Source organism: Malania oleifera, chromosome 1 (assembly GCF_029873635.1).
Source record: "Malania oleifera isolate guangnan ecotype guangnan chromosome 1, ASM2987363v1, whole genome shotgun sequence".
Classification (NCBI taxonomy): Eukaryota; Viridiplantae; Streptophyta; class Magnoliopsida; order Santalales; family Ximeniaceae; genus Malania; species Malania oleifera.
Genome location: NC_080417.1, coordinates 26948001 through 26972553, shown reverse-complemented (window position 1 = coordinate 26972553; position 24553 = coordinate 26948001). Strand labels below are relative to the sequence as shown.

General features: G+C 33.2%; 2 protein-coding genes across 2 annotated transcripts; one reads left to right on the top strand and one right to left on the bottom strand.

Annotated features, from left to right (window-relative positions):
• The first annotated feature begins 11790 nt into the window (after nt 1-11790).
• On the top strand, nt 11791-14193 carry LOC131146416 (lysM domain receptor-like kinase 4). The gene has a single exon (XM_058096017.1). It carries the CDS (start codon nt 12116-12118, stop codon nt 14033-14035), a length of 1920 nt encoding a protein of 639 aa, XP_057952000.1. The 5' UTR covers nt 11791-12115; the 3' UTR covers nt 14036-14193.
• A 7090-nt stretch (nt 14194-21283) lies between these two features.
• Nucleotides 21284-24212, bottom strand: LOC131146406 (pentatricopeptide repeat-containing protein At5g66631). The gene is made up of 2 exons (XM_058096005.1): nt 23995-24212; nt 21284-23898 (listed from the first exon to the last, which is right to left on the bottom strand). The coding sequence occupies exon 2, from the start codon at nt 23625-23627 to the stop codon at nt 21645-21647; it is 1983 nt and encodes a 660-aa protein (XP_057951988.1). The 5' UTR covers nt 23628-23898; nt 23995-24212; the 3' UTR covers nt 21284-21644.
• Nucleotides 24213-24553: the final 341 nt, after the last annotated feature.

Below are 24553 nucleotides of genomic sequence, written 5' to 3'. Positions count from 1 at the left end.
ATTAAGTGATAATCATATATTATTTTATTATGTATTATTACATATTAATTATTGATGAAGCATAATTCAATTTTCGAATAAAGAACTCATATATTAATTTAAATTGATATTCAAAAGCTAAAAATATTACTCTAACTAATAATATTATTCTCACATAAATTAATATGATAATCAAATATTATAAGTAAACATTAAGAACAAGATTATTGTCAATGAAAAAAATAATATTATGTTATTTTTACTTAATAGAAGAAATTTAAATATGAGTTTAAACTAAGAGTTAGCATAATTATTAATTAACTGTTAATTAAAAATATTATATTTTTAATTTAAGATATAGTAGAAAATAATTAAATATTATTTTACTAATTACAAACTAATAATTAATAATAAATATAATTAAATTTTGGAATTAATAAAAAGAGCCATCTAAGAATTCAAATTAGCATTAAATAAATTAAAATTTTTAATTTAATTAATTATGGTATTTCTATAATGTTTATACATTAATAAAAAGATTTTTATATATTAAAACAATAAGCTTGTATTATTTTATTTAATAATAAAATATTTAAAATTTAATTAAAAATAATTAAAATAACTATGAATGAAATTATTAATTAAAATATTGATATTTCAATTTACAATATTTTTAAAATAATCATATGTCATCCTATAAAAGTAAGTATCTAAATACCACTTATTTTAAATAGAACAAAACGCCACTTCTAACTTTTAGAATTTTTCCAGTTCAACACTTGTTATTAGTACTTATTAAATTCAATATTTTTTTTTGTAAAATATTTTTATATAAGTAGTTTCAAACAATCCTTATTTTATTCCCTAAACATTTCATAACTTTAATTGGTATGTTTTCTGATTCTATAGATTTTAAACTTTTCATCTTTTTTTAACACTATCTTAACTTGAAAATCTCCAGGTTAATTCTGAAAAGTAACGAACATTATTACAATACATAATTTTGGAGAGTTATCATTATTACAATATGAAAAGCATCTCAATAGAATCCTCTTCCTCACTCTCCTCATCTCCATCGTCACCATCCTTCTCCTCAAGGTTGGAATGGTCATAGCTAGCTCTTTACAAAATAGGGCCCGAGGTGAATAATTTAATGAAGGACCCTTAATATTTTGTTTAATTTTTATTTTTATTTAAAATTAATTTTTCTATCTTTTTGAAATGCAAAATCACTAATCAATGTTATCTTTATCACTATTATTATTATTATTATTATTATTATTATTATTATTATTATTATTATTATTGTCGCGACGTCCCGGGAGCGCGTGTGCCCCGGGCGGTAAAATTAAAAATCAATTTTAATATTTTCATGGAAAAACATGGAATGTCGGAGTCACCACTAACCTTTAGCGTGGTTAGAACACGTGATGACTACCCCGTTAGGGGTAAAATAGGTCTACATTACCAGAATTAGGCTCGGGAGTTCGGTTACGTGAGGGGAAGGTACGAGCACCCCCTACGCAACTGTTCTTACAAACGGTACCTAATTAATTTGAAATTATCCCTAAGTTAATCTAATAAGTCTTTAAATTACTCCTTTTTATGAATTTATAAATACATATGAAAAATAAATAAATAAATATATACATATATATTCCCTCAGAGCTTAAAGGTACGTGAAGCCCGAAGGCTAATACCCCCCGCAATAAAATCATAGAGATTAAAAATCAAGAAAATATTTTATGAAAATAACTCCCAAATATATTTCAAAATTTTATAGGATTTTATAAATACTTTATGATATTTCCAAAATTTCTGGGAGGTTTCAATGTGTGATAATAGGATAATAAACTAAAATACTGAATATAAATATATGACATGAACAAAAATACTACACTATCACAATACACATAATAATAGTGAGAATATTACAAATACCAAAATAAGTAATAAAATACCACAATACTATATATATTAAGTAATCAAATGTCATAATACTATATATGCTAAGATACTAAAGATACTATAATAAATATCACCACATATAAACATAATAAAAATATTATAATACTATCACTAAATATATTAAAATACTACAAACACCATATATGCTAAGATCCTAAAAATGCTAAAAATACCATAATAAATGATACCCTATATACTAAAATAATAATAAGAAATACCAGATACAAACATAACAATAATAATAAATAAATAAACCATAATACGTAAATAGCAGCATGCAATAATGGAAACCCTAAAAATACCATAAACAATATGAACTGATCAAAACCCTAAGATATATACGCACTCAACATGGCAATATGGAAAAACCCAAGGTATACAATATTAACGCAACAATACTGATAATCCAAAATATACCATACTAATAAAACCATAATGATTATCCAAAATATATAATATTAATGTGAAGTAACTGGAACCCTAATAACTATAGATATGGGATAAACAAAAACACCTATTAATGTGAAAAATAATCTAAACTAAAAATACCCAAACAATATTAATCATGAAATAATCTAAATGCTAAACATAAATAATGGGCATAAATATAAATAGCAAATTAACTAATATACCAAAGGTAACAAATATAATAAATAATAAAAGTGAACATGATAATAAAAACATAAACTTGATACTTACATAACAAAACAACACCATATATATATATATATATATATATATATATATATAGATATATCTACATAAAAAATACCTAAAGATACCACCTTTTGTAATTTACATAGCCAGGGATTGAGGAAGAGGTCGTCGGGGTTGCAAGAGTCCGTGGTGGCCGCTGCTGCGTTGCAGGAGAAAATCAGGTGTGCAGCAGGGGGACTTCAGGGCTGGATCGCTGGAGGTCTGAAAGGCGGCTGGAGCAGAGGTGCTTAGGTGCTGCTGTGCAAAGGCCGTTGTTGCGGGGGTGTTGCTGGCGGTGGCCGCTAGTGCTGGTGGCTGCTATGGAGGGAGTGGTGGGGGCGTCAGCGACGGCGCCGGTTGCTAGAACAGGGGCTGGCCGAGGAGCTGCTGGACGGAGGTGGTGCTTGCCGCCTGGTGTGGCTGGATCTTAAGGAAGGCTGGCCAAGGCTACTGTGGCCTGCTGGTACTCGGTGGAGTGGTGGCTGGCCCCGGCTGTGGAGGAGAACCGTGGAAGTTTGTTGTGGATGGCCGAGCGGTGATTATGGGAGAGAGGTAGCATGAAACGGGGCTGTCTGGGTTGCGGGTGAAGCTGTAGAAGGATCGTGGGGCTGCTGTGAGTGAGATAGATGGTGAGGTGGACGAGGGAAGAAGAAGAAGCAGCCGCTGTGCGCTGCGTGTGCCCCCCTTTGCTATGGGAAGGAGCCTTTAAATAGGCTCCAACCCCAAAACCCTAGGCTAAAAAATAAAATAAAAAGTAATAATAATAATAATAATAATAATAATAATAATAATAATAAAGTGGAAATAATAATAATAGTAAAAATATTGAATAATAATAATAATAATAATAATAATAATAATAATAATAATAATAATAATAAGGTAATAATAAAGATAATAAAAATACCAATAATAATAAAAAATAATTATAATGATATTTAAAAATATCAAAAATAATAATAATGAAAATAAAAATAATAATAGTAATATAATAATAATAACAATAGTAAGATAATCAAGTGATAATAATAATATTTAAAAATAATAATAACAATAATAATAAAAATAATAATAATAGCAAAATAATAATAATAATAATAATAATAGGAAATATAATAATAATGCTACTACTACTAATAATAGTAATAATAGTAAAAATAATAATAACAAAGTAACAATAATAGTATATAAAATAATAATAATGTTAATAATATTGGTAATAATAGTAAATATAATAATAACATTGGGTCTGGGTAAAAATGGGGTGTCTACAATTATTATATTAGATTTTAATTCCATCTCTAGAATTGATTGCTCGATTCTTAGAAGATTTTCATCTCGCTCATTTATATTTTGTTTAGAACTAAAAATAAATTTATCAAGAGCTCCCTTTTGAGATGACACTAATTCTTCTATTTTTTTTTTTCTTCGTTTTTCATATCCGAATTCATATTTTCTTGTTAACATAATTAAATTTCAAAATTAACATTAACTATAAATTGACAAATTATGTAAACAAATAAAAATAAATTTAATAAATCTATAGAAATAATAGATTGAAACAATATAACTAGATTATTTTTATTATTATTATTGCAAATCAATCAGTAAGCAAGGCTTTAGAGATATTGGATTCTTACCGGATACAATGCTCTAGCCTCAAAGCTTCCAAAATCTAAGAAAATATAGAAAAAAAAAAAATTTAGAGTGAAAATAATAGAAAAATAATGCGCAAACATTGAAATCAAAATTAGGGTTGATGAAAATTACAGAGAATCGGAGGCCCAAAGATGATGAGCACAAGAGCCGAAGCAAAAATCATAGAGAGACCAAGAGATGAGAGTGAGAGTGTGAGAAATGGAAAGATTTTTTTAGAGAGGCTAAGAGAAAGAGATGAAAGTAATAGATAGTTAGAAATATAATAAAGTTGTTAGTTGAGAAGTCAATGAGACTTGAAAAAAAAAAAAAGAATTAAATTGTATTTATTTTACATTTTAAAATACAATTTCATTTATTTATTAGTTGGGAAGTCAATGTATGGGAAGAGAGCATAATAAATAATGTTAATATTATTTAATTAAAAAAAAATTTAAGGCCCCAAAAATATATTATTATATTTAAAAAAATTTGGGGGCCCCAAAAATAGGCAAACACCTCAGCCGCCTAATGGTTAGGCCGGCCCTGGTCATACCCAATAGAACTAATATCAATGGCATTAGTGTGCATCATCAAATATTTCTATTTAAGAACATGTTATCATTGTAAAAAAAAATGTCAATTGCATCCTGTCCAGCCGACTGACCTTGTGGAAATACACTACCCAGTTGCTTGGTCAGCTGATTGACTCCATAGGTTTTGATTTTTTAAACTCCAATGCAAAATTCAAAAATTGGTTTTTCAAATATGAACGTTATAAAAATTTGGTGGACACTCTAAGTTACTTGGGGAATAAGAAACCTAATCCTAAAATGCCTATAAATAGTCCTTTAATCCCAAGAATTCAAACATACAAGCAATCACATAGCATACTTGCATCAAATCTTTCAATTTCTCTCAGAGTTTTATATTGCTCATACTCTTGCTAGAGGGAAATCATTTGAATTGCTGAAACACCAACCTAAGGTTCTTATACTAAGCTTTCTCAAATTACAAAGGAACCCTTGGTGAATTCTATACTTGAACTTCAATTATGTTTTTTACTAGTATTTAAATTGTTAAAGTACCTAGAGTTGAAATTGTACTAATCTACTCTGTTTTGAGAGTGTTATTGTACGCAGAGATTACTTCATATCTTTTGTAGTTTTTGGATGATTTGAGGTGTTCGGATCATTGGCTAAGCGAAGGGATATCGCTTAGAGAGGTGCTACTCTAACCTAATTGAAGGAGTGACCGAACGAGGGTATATCGTTTGGAGAAGCAGACTCTAACCTAATCAAAGGAGTGTGTAAACAGTGTTGTTCCGCCCTGCAAAGGAACTGGTTTTAGTGAATCTTTTGATGGTTTGTCAAAGGCGAGGACGTAAGCTGGGTATAAGTCAAACCTCGTAAAAATTTCGGCCTCACTCTCTCTTTTCCTTACTCTTTATTTTTAGTACATTTAAATTGCGTGGATGATATAATTTGTAATCATATATACTACGTATATTTGGAAATCAAGTAAACTTAAAGTCTAATTTTGATTTGGGTTTCGGAAACTGAAAGGAGATACATTGGTTAAACCATAAACCATACTTTGCGAAAAGAATAAGGGAGTACGTTACTTGGTTAACACCTAATGATAAATTAACTATGAGGTTATTTAAATTCTGAATTTTGGGAAGAGTGTGAATGTTTTGTTAAAAATCACTTTGATAAAGTTAATTCATTATCAAAGGGATTGCATTAACAATAGGGCCGTAAATAAACAAAAGCTGAAATATTGTATCTTATATATCTTGGTTTGGATATTGTGTTTGATTGGATAATCGGTTTGGTTGATTGATTGGTTACTTGATTGTTTAAATAGTTATGTTGTTGAGTGTATTAAAGGAACTAAGTTCTTGTGTGATTGATAAATTAAACAAACAAGTCAAGAATTGGTTAAAAGAAATAAAAGAGGTTAAGAAGTCTTAAAAGGAATTAAAAGAAAAAAATTTTAAATCCAATTCACCCCCCCTCTTGGGACTACACCTTAGTTTTCACTAGCACATAATCATATGATAAATACTTGAAATTCAGTATGTATGTAATAATATGATCTTTATAAGAAGAATGATATGCTTCACAAATCTACCTTTTTATCAATATCTCCCAAAAATAATTTTTATAAATAAATGCTTTAGAGAATTTAGGGTTTGAGCTCTAATCACTTTATGCAAAAATACCAAATAAGATCTTTTAAAAAAATTGTTTTGAATATTATGCCGATCTAAGTTCTTACTATCAAATAACTTGTAAGATTAAACCCTTGAATAAAAATATGACTTTGAATATTTCAAAGATTTAAAACACTATTTTTCAAATACTTTTTGCACCAATAAGATATATCTCTTTGGATACAAATATAACTTTGAATATCCTAAGGATTCAAAACTTTAGAATATTGTTCCTAGAAGATTTTTCAAATAAATAGTTATGGGAAAATTAGTTTCTTGCTCCTAAAAAGATTTTTCAATAAACGAGTAATGAAGAAGATGACCGATTAATAAAAAATTTGAAAGTTCAATAAAATACTTTTCCAAACCTCAAGATCAAACCAGATTTAGTAGAAGTTGTGCGTATATTTGCTTAAATCTTGAATATGAGAATGCCCAGACAAATATGACTTATTTGTAGTGCAGGCAACGATTCTTAGCAATATGTTCAAAGTTTCTCAAAGGTATGCCAAAGATTGATGCAATAAGCTCAAAGTTCTCAAGAGATAGGCAAAAAGTGGTGCTCTAGGGTTTAGAGATTGTTTTTATAAGTGTTCTCGACCCTAGATTAAATCCTGGCTGTTGGATTATTTAAAAAATAAGAGTTTTAGTCTATATCCGCGCTAAAGTGTGAATCAGCACCCTGAACTTCGTCGACGAATGGATAAGTTCATCAATGAGTGTATAACACTCATTCATCGACAAGGTCATGAGTTCGTCCACGAGGGCACTGTCTAAACTTTTTGGGCTCTTGGTATTTTTTCATTGACGAGACAACACTATTTATCTCCAAGTGGCCTTCATGAGTTCGTCGACAAGGCCTCTAAAATTTGCCTTGAAAAATTTATTTAAACTAGGCTACTGTAAATGTACCATCTATGAAATGCATGAATCCTAAGGTTTGTCTAGGGAATTGTTTGAGCTTCAATTTATATCATATGACATATGTAAATACATTCAATTCTAAATACTCATTCCCATTAAAGATCTTGAGCTTGAAGCTTACTTCATCATCCTTTCATTCCACTAGTTCCATGGATTGTGCCAAGTGATATGTACTTTAGGTTCCTTATGGCTTCCATACAAGTTTACCGTTTGTGCATTCTAAATCATGATCTTGTTTACAAACTCACTTGCACTGGTCAAATACCAAGTGATTTGTCATTATCAAAACAGGATTGAACTCATAGAGTCAACATTTTCGTTAATATATACTAGGCATTACAACTTGAATTAGCATGCACAGATTGAAGATATATTGCATGCGAATTGAAGGAATATATGTTTATGTACTTGCGCATGTGTGTGTGTGTGTGTGTGCATATGTGCGCGTGTGTATGTGCGTGCGTGTATAAACAGATGCACACACATATACATAGCTGCATCCACACATTAATTGTTCAAATATATGCACAAATCCATAAATAAAAAGGAAATTGTTCAAATATATCTACTATTCACACATTAATTGAAAGGAAAAAAAAAAACAAAACACAAAACAAAACCTGGTCGCAGGAAATCTAGCAGTGGCGTGCAGGGGGAGGTGGTTGTGGCTATGTGGTGCACAGGGGGAGGAGATCATGACAATGGCTGTCGCGGGCTCGTCCAAGGTTGGCCACTGACGTCCTCATTCAGCAGTGGCAGTGGCCCTACGAGAGAGGGGAGTTGGGTGAGGGAGCGCACCCTAGCGCGTGCGCACACGAGAGAGAGAGAGAGAGAGAGAGAGAGAGAGAGAGAGAGAGAGAGAGAGAGAGAGAGAGAGAGAGAGTGAGTGTGTGTGTGTGTGAGAGTGGCTGGATTTAGCGCTAAAGGAAGCCGAGAGGGATATATCTGGGCAAACGTTTTAGTGATGGTTCCAAAAATCGTCACTAAAATATAACTACTAGTAACGGTTTTTAAAATCGTCACTAAAAATCAACTATTAGTGACAGTTGCCGACCGTCATTAATACTAGAGTATTAGTGACAAACACTTTCATCACTAATATTCGATAAATCGTTACTACTAATCGCGCGCGATAGTTTAAGTGGGAAAACCTACTTTTAGTGATGAAAGTATTAGTGATGAAGAAAAAATCGTCACTAAAAATTCAATTATTGGTGACGGATAATAGTTTCGTCACTAATGCCTTAACTATTAGTGACCAATTTGGTTTTCGTCACTAATGGCGCATTATTAGTGACACTTTTTGTTCCGTCTTTAATACTTTCGTCACTAAAAATGCTCTTTTTTGTAGTGAATAGAGCCTCGAAATAATCCCTATGTATCTAAGGTCCCGCCATTTTTGGAATAGGAGCCTTATCCTTTTTCAAGAAGACTCTTTATTTATTTATTTATTTGTTTTAACTTGCTTGTTTTGTGTGTATACTATTTTCTCCTGTTTAACTTATGTATATTCTTCATTCATTGTAGTTGCATCTATATTAGGAATGCATTACTACCTTAGTTCTAGACACTTGGACATTCCCTAATGGCCAATTTCCCTTTAGAGGTAATAAAAGAGGCTAAGAAGGCAAAGCAAGCATCAACTTAAGTCGATCAGGTTTAGAGGGGTAACAACTTATTTTCTCAATTAGTATTTGTCTTACCGTCTGCTACAAAACTTGATGCATATCTTAATCAATTAGATGAATTGAGATCGATATGGTCTAACTGGAGTGAAGATTAGAGAAGCAGTTCTCAAACATCTATGACTAGATAGCTTATCTCCTATTCATTCACATTGACCCAAATTCCATGAAGGCGGTTGTTTCCTTTTGGAACTCGTCTTATAGCTACTTTATTATGAATAGGAAATACTTGACACTTGTCATTGTGGAGTACACTTCCTTGCTAGACTTTAAGCCAAAGAGCGCTTACAAAGTCTATGTCAATAACAAGAAGTACAATATGCAAAGGCGATTGGTATGATCATTAATCCTTTTGGGATGCTAGATTAATGAAGTGATGGACAAAGAGTAGGTGCTTAAGTGTAATCATTTGAGGCAGATTGAAAAGAATGATCCTAGTTCTTAGACAAGGAAGCGAGTTTTTGCACTAGCCATCTATGGGTTAGTCATCTTTTCAGTTTCTCCCGGGGTGATTACATCCAATTCATCCTAACAAGAATTCAAATATCTTTTTTGCTTTTTAATTTTTTTAGTTAAATATTACTTTATTACATTCAACTTTTTTGTGGAGACAACTTTTGAAAATGAAAACAATACACCAAAAGGAAGTTCATTTTCCTATCGCAATTATGCTCCTTGAAGTTGTTGTAAAAGCTAAAAAGTGAGGAAAGTCACAAAAAAAAAAAAGTTAAATTTTTGTAAGAAAGCATTCGGTTGTAGGAAAGTAGCTTTAGCAAGCCACAAATGATAAGCTAATTCACTTAACCCTTCTACAACTCAATTAAATTTATGTTTATTTTTTGTAAGGACATTTATTTTTTCCAAGAAAAGAGATACATCTATATTGAAATCATTCTTTCTACCCAAATTTTGTACAACAAAAGATTAGTGGGAAAATGTTTTAATAGGTTGTCTGTAAAAAGTTAAAATTAAATTATTTTAAAAATATAATGTCTTATAGAAGAGCGATTTTAGGAAATGATTACAGACTTACAAAACATTGAAAAGAGTTACAATTCTTTTTAATTTTTTTATTTAAAAATATTTTTTTGTACTTCATATTTTGTATATGGATAATTTTGATAAAGGACAGACATACTAAAAGGAAATTATCTTCCTAATTATAAAGACAGTTTAACAAGTTTACAATTTCTTTTTCTTTTTTTCTTTTACTAAACAATTATCGTGTAGCTAGGAACTTTGATTTCGGATTTTTAATTTTAATTTATATAAATGTTGAACTAAATAAAGTATAAAACCATATTAAATTTTGTCTAAATTTTAATTCAACACTAAAAATTCATACACTCAAATATGACTATGGAATTCAAAAATAATTTTACTCCATAATTGTTTTTTGGGAAAAGGTCAAATAGTTTTTACTTCTCATTTTTTTTTTCTTTGTTACCCCACAAGGCCCCGACAAAACCTAGAGCTAGGAAATAATTGCCCAAATGCAAACCCTAGTCTTGGCGTGGAAAATCTCTCTCTCTCTCTCTCTCTCTCTCTCTCTCTCTCTCCACATTGTCGGCATTGATTAAATTATCAAATGTAGTATTTGTGACCCCGTTTAATAGTTAAAATTAAGCTTTTATTTTTTACTTTAATTTTTGTAAGAATTATTAAAAAGTAAGTTAATTTTTTAATTTATTAAAAAATAAAAATAAAACATGCTAACACTCTTAACTTAAGGAAATAGTTTTATTTTTATTATTTTTTCAAATAACTCCAAAAATGCTACCTTATGTTCTAATATTTTAAATTTATATACAAAAATTAAGAAAATGTCTTTTTATTGTTTTCTAGATTTATCAGTCATTTGAGAATGTGAAACTTTAATTTACACTTCTTTTTATTACATAGGAACTTCAGCCACCAACAAATCTTTCGGACCCTCTGGTGCGACACCAAACCTATGAATCAGCGTCCTCCCCTAGTATACAATTATTTCTTTATTTTTTCAAACCTACATATTTAAGTTACCTTTTTTTTTTTTTTTGTTTTAAAAGTTAAAAATAAAAATAAAAAATTATTTTATACAACTAAACAAACTCTTTATTTTATACTTCTTAAAAATAAATCTTGAAAAACCAAAAAATAAAATGAAGTTTTCATTATTATTTGAAAAGCTAAAAATAAAAAAATAAAAAAATATTTTTACACAATTAAATGGCCCGTTACAATCATGGCAACTAAATTTTAGCAAATATTAGTTTTTAATCTTTAACTATTTTCAATTGTGTTTATATTATATACATACAAACATACACCTATTTTAGCAAATATTATTTAGTGACACCTATTTTATTTCTTTTAATTAATACATTTTATATTTTATGTCACAAATATTCTTAAAATAAATTAAAATTATTCATATCATAGGCAAACCTACTATTTGCTTAACATCATTTATCAAAACTCATTTCAATATGTACATGAATAAACTTGCTACTTTTTTTTATTCCATGACATTATCAAGTCAGACTGCAAGCACATGTAAAGGGTATAAACACAAATATAATTGAAGTTAAAGGGAGATCCATGAATTTTCAAAAACTTCGAGTGTAAATATCAAAACTTTAGGGAGAGATTTTCGCAATTTACCATTTATCTTTTCAGAAAAGGTTGCTCATGAGTCATGTCATTGCTACATGTTCAAACTTTTTAAGTATTATTTTTCGATGGTATTCAACTTCGAACCAACCAATGTGAGATGGTCAACCAAGGGATTGCCTCCCTGTCAGCCAGACCCAGTCTCCGGAAAAAGCATCTCCCACATTCACAATGGCTGTTTCTTTGAGCCTCTTCTCTTTGAAATTCCTTGCCATTAATCAAACACAGCCTCCTCAACGTCCCTGAAATGAAATGTCTTTCTTCCCCAGGAGGCCTCAATGACCTTTTGAACACGGATTGAAACGCATTAAAGAGCTTCAGACATAGCTCTCCACAAGAGTTCTGCATTCCAACCAAGATGCGTTTCGCAGCTCTCTTCTCCATATCCGCGTTCTTCCTGGTTTCTCGCTCTTCTTTGATTCTTGCTCAGCAGCCTTACATAAGAAAGGCTAACACAAATTGCAGAAACACAGATAACTCAACTTCCGTTCTGGGCTACAGCTGCATCGGGGTTAACTCAAGCTGCCAAGCATACCTGATTTTCAGGTCTCAGCCCCAACACGACTCTGTTTCCTCCATCTCCGATCTCTTTGCTTCGGATCCATCTCAGCTTTCCCAAATAAACGATGTTTCTGTGACTGCATCATTCGAAATTAACAACGAGGTCATTGTTCCAGTCAACTGCTCCTGTTCGGGTAAGCATTCTCAGGCAAACACATCTTATGTCATTGAGCAGAATGATACTTACTTCTTGATTGCAAACGACACCTTTCAAGGCCTTTCAACCTGCCAAGCTCTCGAGGATCAAAATAGTTATGCTCCTACCAATTTATCCGTTGGCCTGAGAATTAATGTTCCTCTTAGATGTGCTTGTCCCACAAAGACCCAAAGTGATGCCGGAGTGAAGAATCTATTGAGTTACATAGTCGCTGAGGGTGATTATGTTTCATCCATAAGTGAGAGATATAGTGTCCAAACAGGGAGCGTTTTGAAAGCTAATGGGCTCTCAGAACAAGACAACACTATTTTTCCTTTCACCACCCTTCTAATTCCTCTGCAAAATCCACCCTCTAGATCTCAAACCATAACGCCACCACCCCCTCCATCATCCCTTCCTCCACCTCCTCCTCCACCTTCAAATGGAAGCTCAAAGAAAACATGGGTTTACATCATTGCCGGCATTGTACCAGGAATAGCTCTTGTGCTGGCCATTAGTGCTGCTGCTTATTATGCATTATTTCGTAGGAGAACTGATCAAACTGTTTGCTCAGAAAGCTTCGAGTCTTGCAAGAAACCAAGTAAGAAGTTAGATGAGGACTCCCATCAATTCTTAGCGAGCATGTCTTCTATGGCCCAATCCCTGAAAGTGTACAGTTTTGGGGAGTTGCAATCTGCAACAGAGAATTTTAGCCCCAAATGTTTGATTAAGGGATCTGTATATCGTGGCAGGTTTAATGGGGATTGGGCCGCTATAAAGAAGATGAACAGGGATGTGTCAAAGGAAATAAGTTTATTGAACAAGATCAATCATTTTAATCTTATTTGCCTGTCAGGCATCAGTTTCAATGATGGACAGTGGTATCTTGTTTATGAGTATGCTGCAAATGGACCCTTGAGTGATTGGCTATATTGCAGCAACAGCAACAGGGATCAAAAGTCTCTGAATTGGACACAGAGGATACATATTGCTTTGGATGTGTCAACAGGGCTTAATTATCTCCATTGCCACACAATCCCTCCCCATGTCCACATGGATTTAAAGACCAACAATATTCTGCTTGACAGTGAGTTCAGGGCTAAGATTGCAAGCTTTAGTTCAACAAGATCAGCTGAAGGGCAGGATGGTCAATTTGCATTAACGAGACATATTGTCGGGACAAAAGGTTACATGGCACCTGAGTATTTGGAGCATGGTTTGGTATCCCCAAAGCTTGATACTTACGCATTTGGGTTTCTCATGCTGGAGCTACTTACAGGAAAAGAAGCTGCTAGCTTTTCTGGAGGAGAGATATCCAAAGTCCTATCTGCTGCGCTTCATGAGGAAGATGAAAAGCAGAAATTGGAGGACTTTATAGACCCCGCTTTGGAAGGAACATATCCTTCAGAGCTTGCTAGATTCATGATCAGGTTGATTGATAGTTGCTTAAAGACAGATCCAGCAGGCCGCCCAGGGATGGGTGAGATTGTGCAATCCCTCTCAGGAATTTTGACAACATCCATGACCTGGGAAATGTCCAGCAACTTCTCAGGGAACCATAGTTTCAGCAGGAGCTCTTGATGGCACTTGTAGAGGAATAAAACTTTCAAGACATTAAATAGGTTTTTCACTTACATCTCCTCACCTTCCACCCACATTTGCCTTTTTTTCACCCCAGTTTTATGATTGTATGATTTGTCATATGTGATTAAATAAAACCTCATTTAACCATTTTAAAACTTCATGTTCAACATTAGAATTCTTGAACTCTCGTGTCCAAATTGTATTGATATTCTATTAAGGTCCTAGTATGATACGAGTACTTGTACTAAACCTACTAAGCCCCTGCCTACAAAATAAGTCTTTTTAAGAGGAATTTTTCGTCCCCATAAAATGATATAATTTGCTTCTTCTGTTTTTGCTGGCAATATTAACTGTCTTATAATTCTGTTCAATATACACCAATCCACAATTCAAAATAGACGAGTTAAAGATGAAGCAACTATTCAGGATACTCTTTTCTCTTTTTTAAAAAATTAAAATAAAATAAAAGCATCATCATGATGTTCAAGTTCGACATATGGTAAACAAAACTACACACCAAAATATATATATATATATATATATATATATATATATATTTGAAAATTATTAACATAAATTTAGATACCCACATCTAATAATATTTCTTCCTTCTAAATAAAAGTACTCCCCTTTTGACTCTGAAAAAACACTAAAGGGGCGTTTGGTTTGTGGCATTTTTCAAAATTGTTGAGAATGTAATGCCCATGTATCTCATTTCCACGTTTGTTTGAGCATGAGAATCTGACTTGTTAAAATGTCCACATTATTTAGGAATGAAAAGATTCTCATGAAATATAAGCATCACAATCCCACCTCCGCCTATGGTAAGTCTCATGGGAATCGCATTCTCACAAGAATCTCACTTTTTGAACCAAATTAATTACCCTCATTATTTTAGCTTTCGGACAATAATACCCTTATAATATAATATTATCAAACTTTATTATTATATTTAAACTAATAAATTATTAATAACATTACATTAAAATTTTTCAATTAGTATAAATATTAATTAATTTTAATTAGAAAATAATATAATCCTAACTAAAGATATAAATTATTTTTTAAAATGTTCATTAAAAGTATAATATTTATGTAATTAACATTTTAATTGACATTAGTGATTCATTAAATAAAATTAATATTATTATATCTTATAAAAATTAAATATAATAGTTAATATTTAGATATAGCCCTCAATTATTTTAGTTAATCAATTATTAAGTATTAAATGTTCTAAACTTATCATTGTTGAAATTTTTTTTAGAATATAGACTTAATTAAATACGTATTTTAGTAGGTATATGGATTTAAAAATATAATTATTCTTTATATATTAGTTACACATGGTCATCTTAAGCACCTATAAGGATTCCCATGTTAAATCAAATATTGACATGGGATACCTATGCACATTCCTGAGAATGTTACAATACAAATCAAATAAAAATATTTCAATGACTCAAATATCCTGATCCCAGAAATGAGATTCTCGGGAATGTGATTTTCTGAAAATATTTTTTATGTCACAAACCAAACAACCCCTCAGTTTCTTCCCTAAAAAACTGAAAATTATACGGACAAATAAACGAACTAACACAGCCATGTCCACTGTATGTGTACTTTTTAAAGGATGGAGGTATTATTGTGTACATGACAGCTATATTGGGTTCTCCAAGCATCATACTTTTTCCAAAATTCCATAAAAATTGAGTCATCTTTGTTGCAAAAAACAAAGGATAGTAACTTCCGCTTAAGCTCTGCTTTTCATAATAGCTCCCCTGTGAACCAAAAAAAATTAACAGCTCCTAAATTAAGAGCAGCAATTGATAGGAGAAAATTGAATAATCAAATGATGGCAACCCCTTAGGGGCCCCTAAAGCCAACTCAATCCTAGTCAAATCATGCTTATATAATAATACTATGCATACAAATACAAAGGCATCATATGCTAATTATAAACAGAAAAAGAATGAGAATTATGATAACTTCCTAATTGAATCAGTTTCTTATATTATAGCCTAGGTGAACAAAACCAAAACAAATAGGACAATAAACAGAACTACCAAGAAGAAAAAATAATCATAATCTAGCTCTTTGCAGCAGCCTTCCGTATAATCATAGGCACTTTTTTTGCGCAAGAAAACAAGTTTTCAATACCATTTGCTGTTTATTAAAGGGCACATTGAGAAGTATCCCATGTACAACTGCAGTCTAGAATCTACATTCAGCAGATTGAAAAGCAGTTTGAGCATTGAATTTCAATTCATGCTCGGCATTTAAAAAAAAAATGGTTAATTGAGGCCCACATTTGGCTACAATGAGAGGTAACCCATCTCCCAACCAACAACCCATACCCCTTTCCAGCCCTTCCTCAATTTGAACCTGAGGACCTCCAACATGGAAATCCCAGGCATTAAAACCAGGATGTCTCCTAAGCCTAGGGTACCCTGCAGTTAGTTTTAACAAGAAGCTGGATGAGTTCATAGCTCTTCAATTGATGGTTTTGGTTGAGAAATAAATGGAGAATGTGTGTGTGTGTGTTCAAACTAATAGAAATATTCAATTAAACAGCAGTCAAAATTAACATTTCAATAACTGTTTCTGATGAATTAGCAAAACTATGTAATATTTCATGGTAGTTTGTTTATCAAGAAGGATATCACAGAGCAAGAAAAAAGGTGCTCTATATATATAGCATATGAAAACAATGTAATATAGCCAATAAAACTCGATTAACAAAAAAATTCACTAGAGATGTACAGTCTGAAAATTTCCAAGTATTCCAATGGATTTAGAGCTTACATAGGTCTAGGTTCACTAGAATACAAAACCATAGGGCAAGCCAACAAAGTTCAAGCATCAAGAAGTAATAATTAAAATATGGTAAGAAAAGAAAATCAGCAATAAAAATGATAACAACGCCAATTAAATATAAATAGGGGATAATACCAGGTAATAACCTTGCCACTGTCATTTGGAACAGTGTTATAGTGTTATCTATGGTAACAAGTGGCTCCCCTGTAACCAGACATTTTCCATAATCATGCTTCAAGGAAATTACAAACATTAGCCTTCAAACAAACAAGGCAACATAATTAAAACCAAAATCAAACAAAATAAATGTAGAATATCAGAAATATGGCTAATTATAAAGCAAAATAATTAAGAAAATTAACCTTCTATTGCCAAGAAAACAAAAGAAAAATAAAAGAAGAGCTCCAAGACACCCCATTTTATATATATATATATATATATAGAAACCATACACATAATTCTGGAAGTGAAGGCGGCTAGATTGAGTGATTGGAGGATTAAAAGAAAAAAAACTAAATTCAATCCGAACAAATAGGGAAGAAACCTACAGATTGGCTCCTGAGTATTTGGTGTCAAAAAACATAGTATGGTGAGTAAATGATTATGACAGCTCTCTTGGAAACTGGTTTTTTCTTTAGTGCCTAAAATTATTGTTATGGTGGGTAAATGATTATAACAGTTTTCTTTAGAAAAACTAATTTCTTCCCCATGGGGTTATTAAAAGTAAATATGATTTGCAGAGAATGAGTGGGATGCTAATAAGATGGCTATCTCACATGTAGACCATGGAAACTCATGCTGATATTTGTTTTTCTGTTTCTTTTCATTCCATGTTTCGTCCCTCTGTATCCTTATTTCATCCTTTCTTGTTTTGGATGGCTCTGACGTTTCTTGGGATTTTTAGTTTCATTGTAATCTTAATGATAGGAAGCTTGAGGAATTTACCTCTCTCGTAGGGTTTGGAAAATTTGGGTGTTTTCTCTTGTAAATCGTTCCATGTTCAACTAAAGAGGTTTTTTTCATTCTTTTCTTCCTGCCAATAGATTGTGAAGAGCTAAAGCTCTTGCAAAGGCAAAGGCTTTTGTGTGGATCATCATTTTTAATAGAGTTAGCACCTACGACTTGATGCAGGTGAGACCATACCTGGCTATATCTGCAGACGTGTCGTTATAGTAATGAAGACCATGCTCATTCATCCTTGCATGCCCTGTAGCCAGGTGTCTATGAAACTATTTTGGTTTTTTGGAACTTGGAAGAGTGATGGGTGTGCCCTCATTATCTGGAGGCATTCTTGATGGTTGAACTTATAGGTTTTGCAGGGCATAAAAATGCCAGGATCATGTGGTGATATTCTATTTTTGATGTTATTTGTATTGGTTGGAGAGAAACAACTGGGTTTTTCGAGATCTTTGGTGTTTTGTGGATTTGATTTAGGACTGGGTTGCATTTTTGTTGTCCGTCCATGTAGGTGTTCAACACAAGGTGTTCTGGCAATACAGATTTTGCTGAGATATTCATCACAATTGACTGGCTCTTTTGACCTAGTCTTGGATTTCTTCATGTATGAGCTCTTTTTGCTTCTTTTACGTTTTTTTGAGGAATTCTCATCCTCTTTGTACATTCTTCTTTCTTAATAAATTTCTTTTCCTATCCAGAGAAAAAAAAATTGATTTCATATAACAAGAGAAATAAACAAACAAAAAGAAAATCCATGAGACATTTTTCAGCAAAGCAGCGCATAGATTCACCTTCAGAATTCTCGATCATATATACGGAGCCCATTAAAAAAGAGAGAAAACTCTCAAGTGATGACGAGAATGCAGATATTAACTGCAAACTAAACTTCAAAATAAGGGGCATACCCTGCGAGTATTGCCAGTATAATGCATGCGAACTACACAGCAGTAGAAAATTTACTAATAATAACCTGATTGGCACTATTTCATATTTTCCAAAAAAATTTTAAAAATTGGAGATAATAAATTTCTGGGTCCTCTTCTGATTCCACCACAATGTCTTTCTACTGAATAACAAACAAAATAAAGAATGAATGTAACAGTTTCAGAATATTAAAAAATAAAAATACAGCACAAAAATTCAACCATCATGCCACAGGAATTGCGTAGTCCCATGTTCAAAGTCATTTTTGGAAATAGGTATCCCAAGTAAAAGCCAAAATTTCAATTGAATCCATAATATTTACATGCATAAGTTATAGTATACAGTATGGGAAATAATGGTGTGCACAAGAGTCATACACAGTTAAACTTTTAAAAAATAAATTTGACCGACTGAAAATGTTCTTAAAAAATTATGATGACTGATATCAATTAAAGGGTTTATAGATGATCAAATAACAAGAAAAGGGCAATGCCCTGAGCCTTGAAAAAAAAAAAAAGGGTGCTAATAAACATGTATTCTAAATAAAAAGGGAAAGTATTAATACCAAAATACCCCCTTGAACTTTGAGTTGGATATCAAATAACCCCTTTGAGTTCAAAATTCATCAAGTAGCCCCTTCAATTTTGCCACTCCCCTCGGTCCAAGTGTACTCTTATGTTGTGGTTAACAAATAAGCCCTTATTTAAGTTATGATTAGTAATGTGCACTTCTACTATAGTCAATCTACTAATTGCCAAATGGAGCCAGTAAAATTGCCACTAATCTTTAAACTTCTTTGTCAATATGTACGTGATCTTTGCAGAGCTCAATAGCCAGCTAATCAATGAGGATACAAAGCGCAGACAAGGGATCATGACCCCATATAGACCACTGTGCAATGTCAAGAGACCCCAAAATTACCTATCTACCGCAGACTGCTTCAGCTGCTTTGTAGCAACTGAGGTACAGATTCACTGCTTCATCGCCAACAGTGCTCCTGTCATCTACAACAATTGTTTCCTCACTTGGTACTGTTGCAGATTAGCTGATTCTTGAGGTCAAGGAAGGCCTTGCATGCATTGGTAAAAAGAAGTTTGAAGGGTAGTGTACTAGCATTACCTCAGCACTCAGCACAGTGATTTATGGGGGAGATCTCACAGGACAAATCAAGGAGGCATTTGATACCTGATCTAAAGTTCACAGGCCATCTTGAAAATAACCTTAAGTTTTTTGTTTATTTTATTTTCTTTGATAGAAAAAGAAGAGATTTCATTGGTAAAAGGAGAGTTATTAAAGGAGGAAAAGAATTCTCCCGTAAAAATTCTGGAAAATTCAGAAAATTAAATTAATAAAAAACACTGGAAAAAAGAAACATAAAATTCAGAGAAGATTCCTCCAGTCTCACTGAATATCTGAAAAACTAACTCCTTAATGCATAAGTTAGATAAGTGCATATAAGTCATTTGCAGTTACACATCCAACACTTCATGGCAAACATATATGAAAGGGGTAACTCGATATGCCAAAGTTTACACGGCAATATGATCGACTTTAACCTCAAGGAGGGAATTTAATACTCAACTCAAATTTCAGTGCATATCTTGGCAATAACCCAAAAAATTAATAAAACCCAAAAAAAATATGCAAGTACCAACTTCTTTACTTTTATTTTGTGATAAGAAAATATAGAACAGGAAATTTTGAAAAATCTGAAAACAAACCAGAGCTCTAGAATGTTAAGTTCTCAAACAACTCTTCATCTTGGTCTTAGTTCATTCATTTTAGAGTTGGTGAGAGTAACCTGGAAATCTGCTGGCTGCTGAGAAGGAAAGACCATAGCACAGTAAAGAACAACCTAAAAATCAGCAAGCTGATGATTTGTAATGAGAAAATAAAGGTCCTGCGCAGCAACAGAAAGGGGGCTGTGGTGCAGTAGGAGAGGGAAAGGGAAGGGGGCTTTGCATGTTTAGGATTAAAGGAGCCATTCTTGCTAACAACTAACAAGGACATACATGTAGTTTAAAGATTCGCAGGCAAAATTGTCAGGTTGTCTATCAAACAAAATCACATCTGACAAAATTTCCCTCTTTTACATATCCTATGTTCAATTTGTTCTCCTTTTGGCTCATTAGGTGAAGAGAACCTATGAGCCTATCTTTTGGTTCAGCTGACACCCCTTGCTCCCCATATCTGTTAACTTATATATATATATATATATATATATGGGTGTCAGCTGAAAGATAGGCTCATAGGCCCTCTTCACCTAATGAGCCAAAAGGAGAACAAATTGAACATAGTTGAAGAGATCACACTGAATGAAAAATAGACTTCCAAGGGAAAAACAAACAAAAAACAAAAAAACAAAAAAAAATTCAGTTTCATCTCTAAATTCCAAGTTGTCTAAAGGTCCAAAAATACATGAACATCATGACAGGAATTTATTTGTGGTGTCTGGGTTGCTGACAAATAGCAACAGTAAACACAGTAAACGCCTCCTGTAGGTGTTACCCCCTTTTTCCGAGAAAGACAGAGAGAGAGACTCATCACTGAACAAACTCAAAACATATATCCATGCTGAATCAAAAATGTAAAAGAATGCCACATTACAAAAATCAACTTGAGTAATGATTATACTTTACTCAATATAAGCATGAAGTTGCAGCATATTCTTGTTTTCTTCCTCTTATTCATCTCCTTATCCTTTGTCTTCTTTTAATTTCCTTTTGATGAGATGGATTTAATTAACACAAACTAACACAAGGGATAAAAGTTCAACCATACCAACTCCAATATCTGCCATAAATTCACCTCAATAGATTCCCCCCATCACAGTATGGATTAAATTTCCACATGGATGAGTTGTTGATCACTTCACTGCATCATCTGCTTTCCAAATCCATGCATAACTCTACCCACTGTAGGTTGTAAAACTAGTGGAGTAGATATCATAAACTCTTGTGAGATCTGCAGAGCTCACAGTCCAAACATGACCACGCAATGCAAGTGGCAAGATGCCTCTTATTTCCTCACTTCTCTCTTCTACAGCAGCAGCTTCTCTCCGCCTGCCCTCCTTCCAAAGACTCTTCACAAGCAATTCTTTTGTGGCAGCATCAGGCATCAAATCTAAGTTCCTCATGTCTTCAAAAATCCTCCAAGCAAGAGAAGCTCTCTTGCACTTACAGTAAGCATGGATAAGAACCTTAAACATATAAGCATCTGGCTCAACGCCACACTGCCTAACCATTGTAAAGAGTTTCTGCACCGTTTTTATATCTCCCTGTAGTGCAAAATGATGCATCAAACCTGAAAATGTCTGGATATCTGGATATATCCCACATGAAAACATGTCTTCAAGTGCACTAAAAGTATCAGAATTCCTGTTACATTTGGTCAATGTTCGCAGGAGAGATGAATACATTAGCATCAGATTGGAATCTGATATGGAACCACAGAGCAATTTACAATCACGGAAGATGTTGAGAGCGGCATCAGCATTTTTTGAAATGCCATAGAAGTCAATGATCAATCTGATGGTACTGAAAGGCAAGCTGATTCCCTCCCTCCTTATTTTCAGTAAGAGTTCATCAACCAAGGTAACATGCCCATGGCGCGCTAAAAGAACTATCATCCTTTGTACTGTGTAGATATCATGAGTGAATTCTGGCTGACTAGCAACCCAAAAGAAAAAATCCCAAGCTGTTACTGGTGAATTGAAATTTCTAAGTACTTTGCAAACCAACCGAGTTGTCCACACAAATTTTGCATTTCCCAGAGCTGCTACCTCATCAGGACTCCAATGACACAAGGCATGGGCTAAAGCTCTAGGATCCAACCATGGTTTTAAGTGGACTCCTACATCAGCTTCACCACTTCCATAGTCAAAATCAACATCCTCATCATCGCTACTATCTACAGACAACCCCACATTTTTTATTCTCTCATCTGGTAACATTTCTCTAAGATATTCATCTGTTTCATGCACAAATCCTGCCTCTTGCGTGTGTTGCAACGACAATCGCATGGCTCGGCCAGGCAAAATTCCATCAATCCTCATCTCATTAAGCAGAGTCTTAATTGCATCAAACTGCTTTAAAGCACTGAATCCCTCCACCAAAATTGAATACTGCTTTAAAGTACGCTTAATCCTCATGAATGGCAATATATTAAAAACATCAAATGCAGAATCCACTTTCCCACACTTCACAAGGTGCTTGATCATAATTGTGTATGTTCTCGAATTAGGAATTGCCCCTTCATCAATCATCCGATAGAAAAGTTCCACAGCCTCCATGTCCTTACCCATGTCGACGTAAAGGCTCATCACAATGTTGTAAGACTCAGTACATGGACGCTTTTGAGAGACTCTCAAGTCATTCCAGACACAAAGAACTGAATCGAGGTCTCCAGCAGCAGCATACCATTGCATGCGGTCCATAAAGCTGACACGTGCCACATTTGTGAACTTGCCAGCATTGACGGCATCTATCAAGTCCTTAAGTTCGGAACTCCGGTGAGACTTGGCTAGGATCTTGGCCAGTGTGTAGACAGTATTTTGAGTGTGAGAGAAATGAGGAATGGCTTCAAGAGTTTGAATGAGGGAAAGGGCAGATTCTGGGGAAGGAGCAGAACGTAGGGCATTAGAGACTACGAAAGAGTCCACACTGGGATCACTTAAGAGAGGGATGAGTGATTCCGGATGGTTGGAGCGGAGACCAAGCCGAATTGAATCAATAAGCTTGGCTCGGTGAAGGTACTGTGAGACTTTACAAGGGAATGAATTACTGGCAAAGCAGCGAGTTTGCTGAGATAGGTTGTTGAACAGGTTTGACGAACGGAAGTAAAGCCTGAGGCACATTGGCAGTTGTTGCAGGCGTGATTCAACGACTGTCATACTTGAATTTTTATTAGGAAATTAGTAAAGGAACACGAAGCATGACAAAGGATAAGATAGGAGAACCGATATAGTGCTAATTACAATAGCACGTACAGAACGATGCCGCCTGTAAACAATAAAACTGGGCAGAATGAAGAAAACACCACTGATGATAATGACAATACATATTCAAATGAGATAACAGGAAGACTTCCCAGAGTGCTCAACTTATCAGTGTCAACAAATTCAAAACATTGAGCAATTTGATCATCTGTGCTTGGAATTTTGTCTGTTTATCCAAATAGAATGTAATAGAGAGGATTTTCAATTTCCAAGACAATCTACTGTGAAGCGAAACACCGCCAGAGAGAGAGAGAGAGCATACCGCCCTGTTAGAGCCTCCTTCAGGTATCCAAATCGATGTTCGAATTCTGCAATAAAGAAAAAATAAAGGTAGGGTTTTTGAGTGGGGTTTTGGGATTGTGCTCTTCATTCATCAGTTCTTTCTTTAACGCCCGATGAGACCCAGCCAACAAGGCCTCACGAGTCACGATTCAATGCCGACGAAATGAAACTATTGTTTGTTTGTTGACATTCCGCTGCATCTCAGTCTCTGGTGTCGCCTTTCCCTTTCTGACCTTTACCGGCGATAAATCCCGCGGGGAAAAACACTCAAGCAGTGAGCGGGATTTCATTATTTTTACTATAAAAATATATTTCCAAATTATTAATAATGTAATTATCTCTAATATTCAATATAAATTTTTTTTTTAAATTTAAACAATTTCACTAACAGAGTAGTTAAATTTTAACTATTTTCAAGTAATAAAAATGATTCAATGTTCTTCTAATTTAAAAGTGTTAATCCCTAAATAATTATCGAAAAAGTAATAATATCATTATATTTATTTCTTGATTAAAAATTTATTAAAAGACCAAAGACC

Bases quoted from the DNA above. Each gene is read 5' to 3' on its own strand.
- LOC131146416 (XM_058096017.1), top strand. From the start codon at position 12,116: ATGCGTTTCGCAGCTCTCTTCTCCATATCCGCGTTCTTCCTGGTTTCT.
- LOC131146406 (XM_058096005.1), bottom strand. From the start codon at position 23,627: ATGACAGTCGTTGAATCACGCCTGCAACAACTGCCAATGTGCCTCAGG.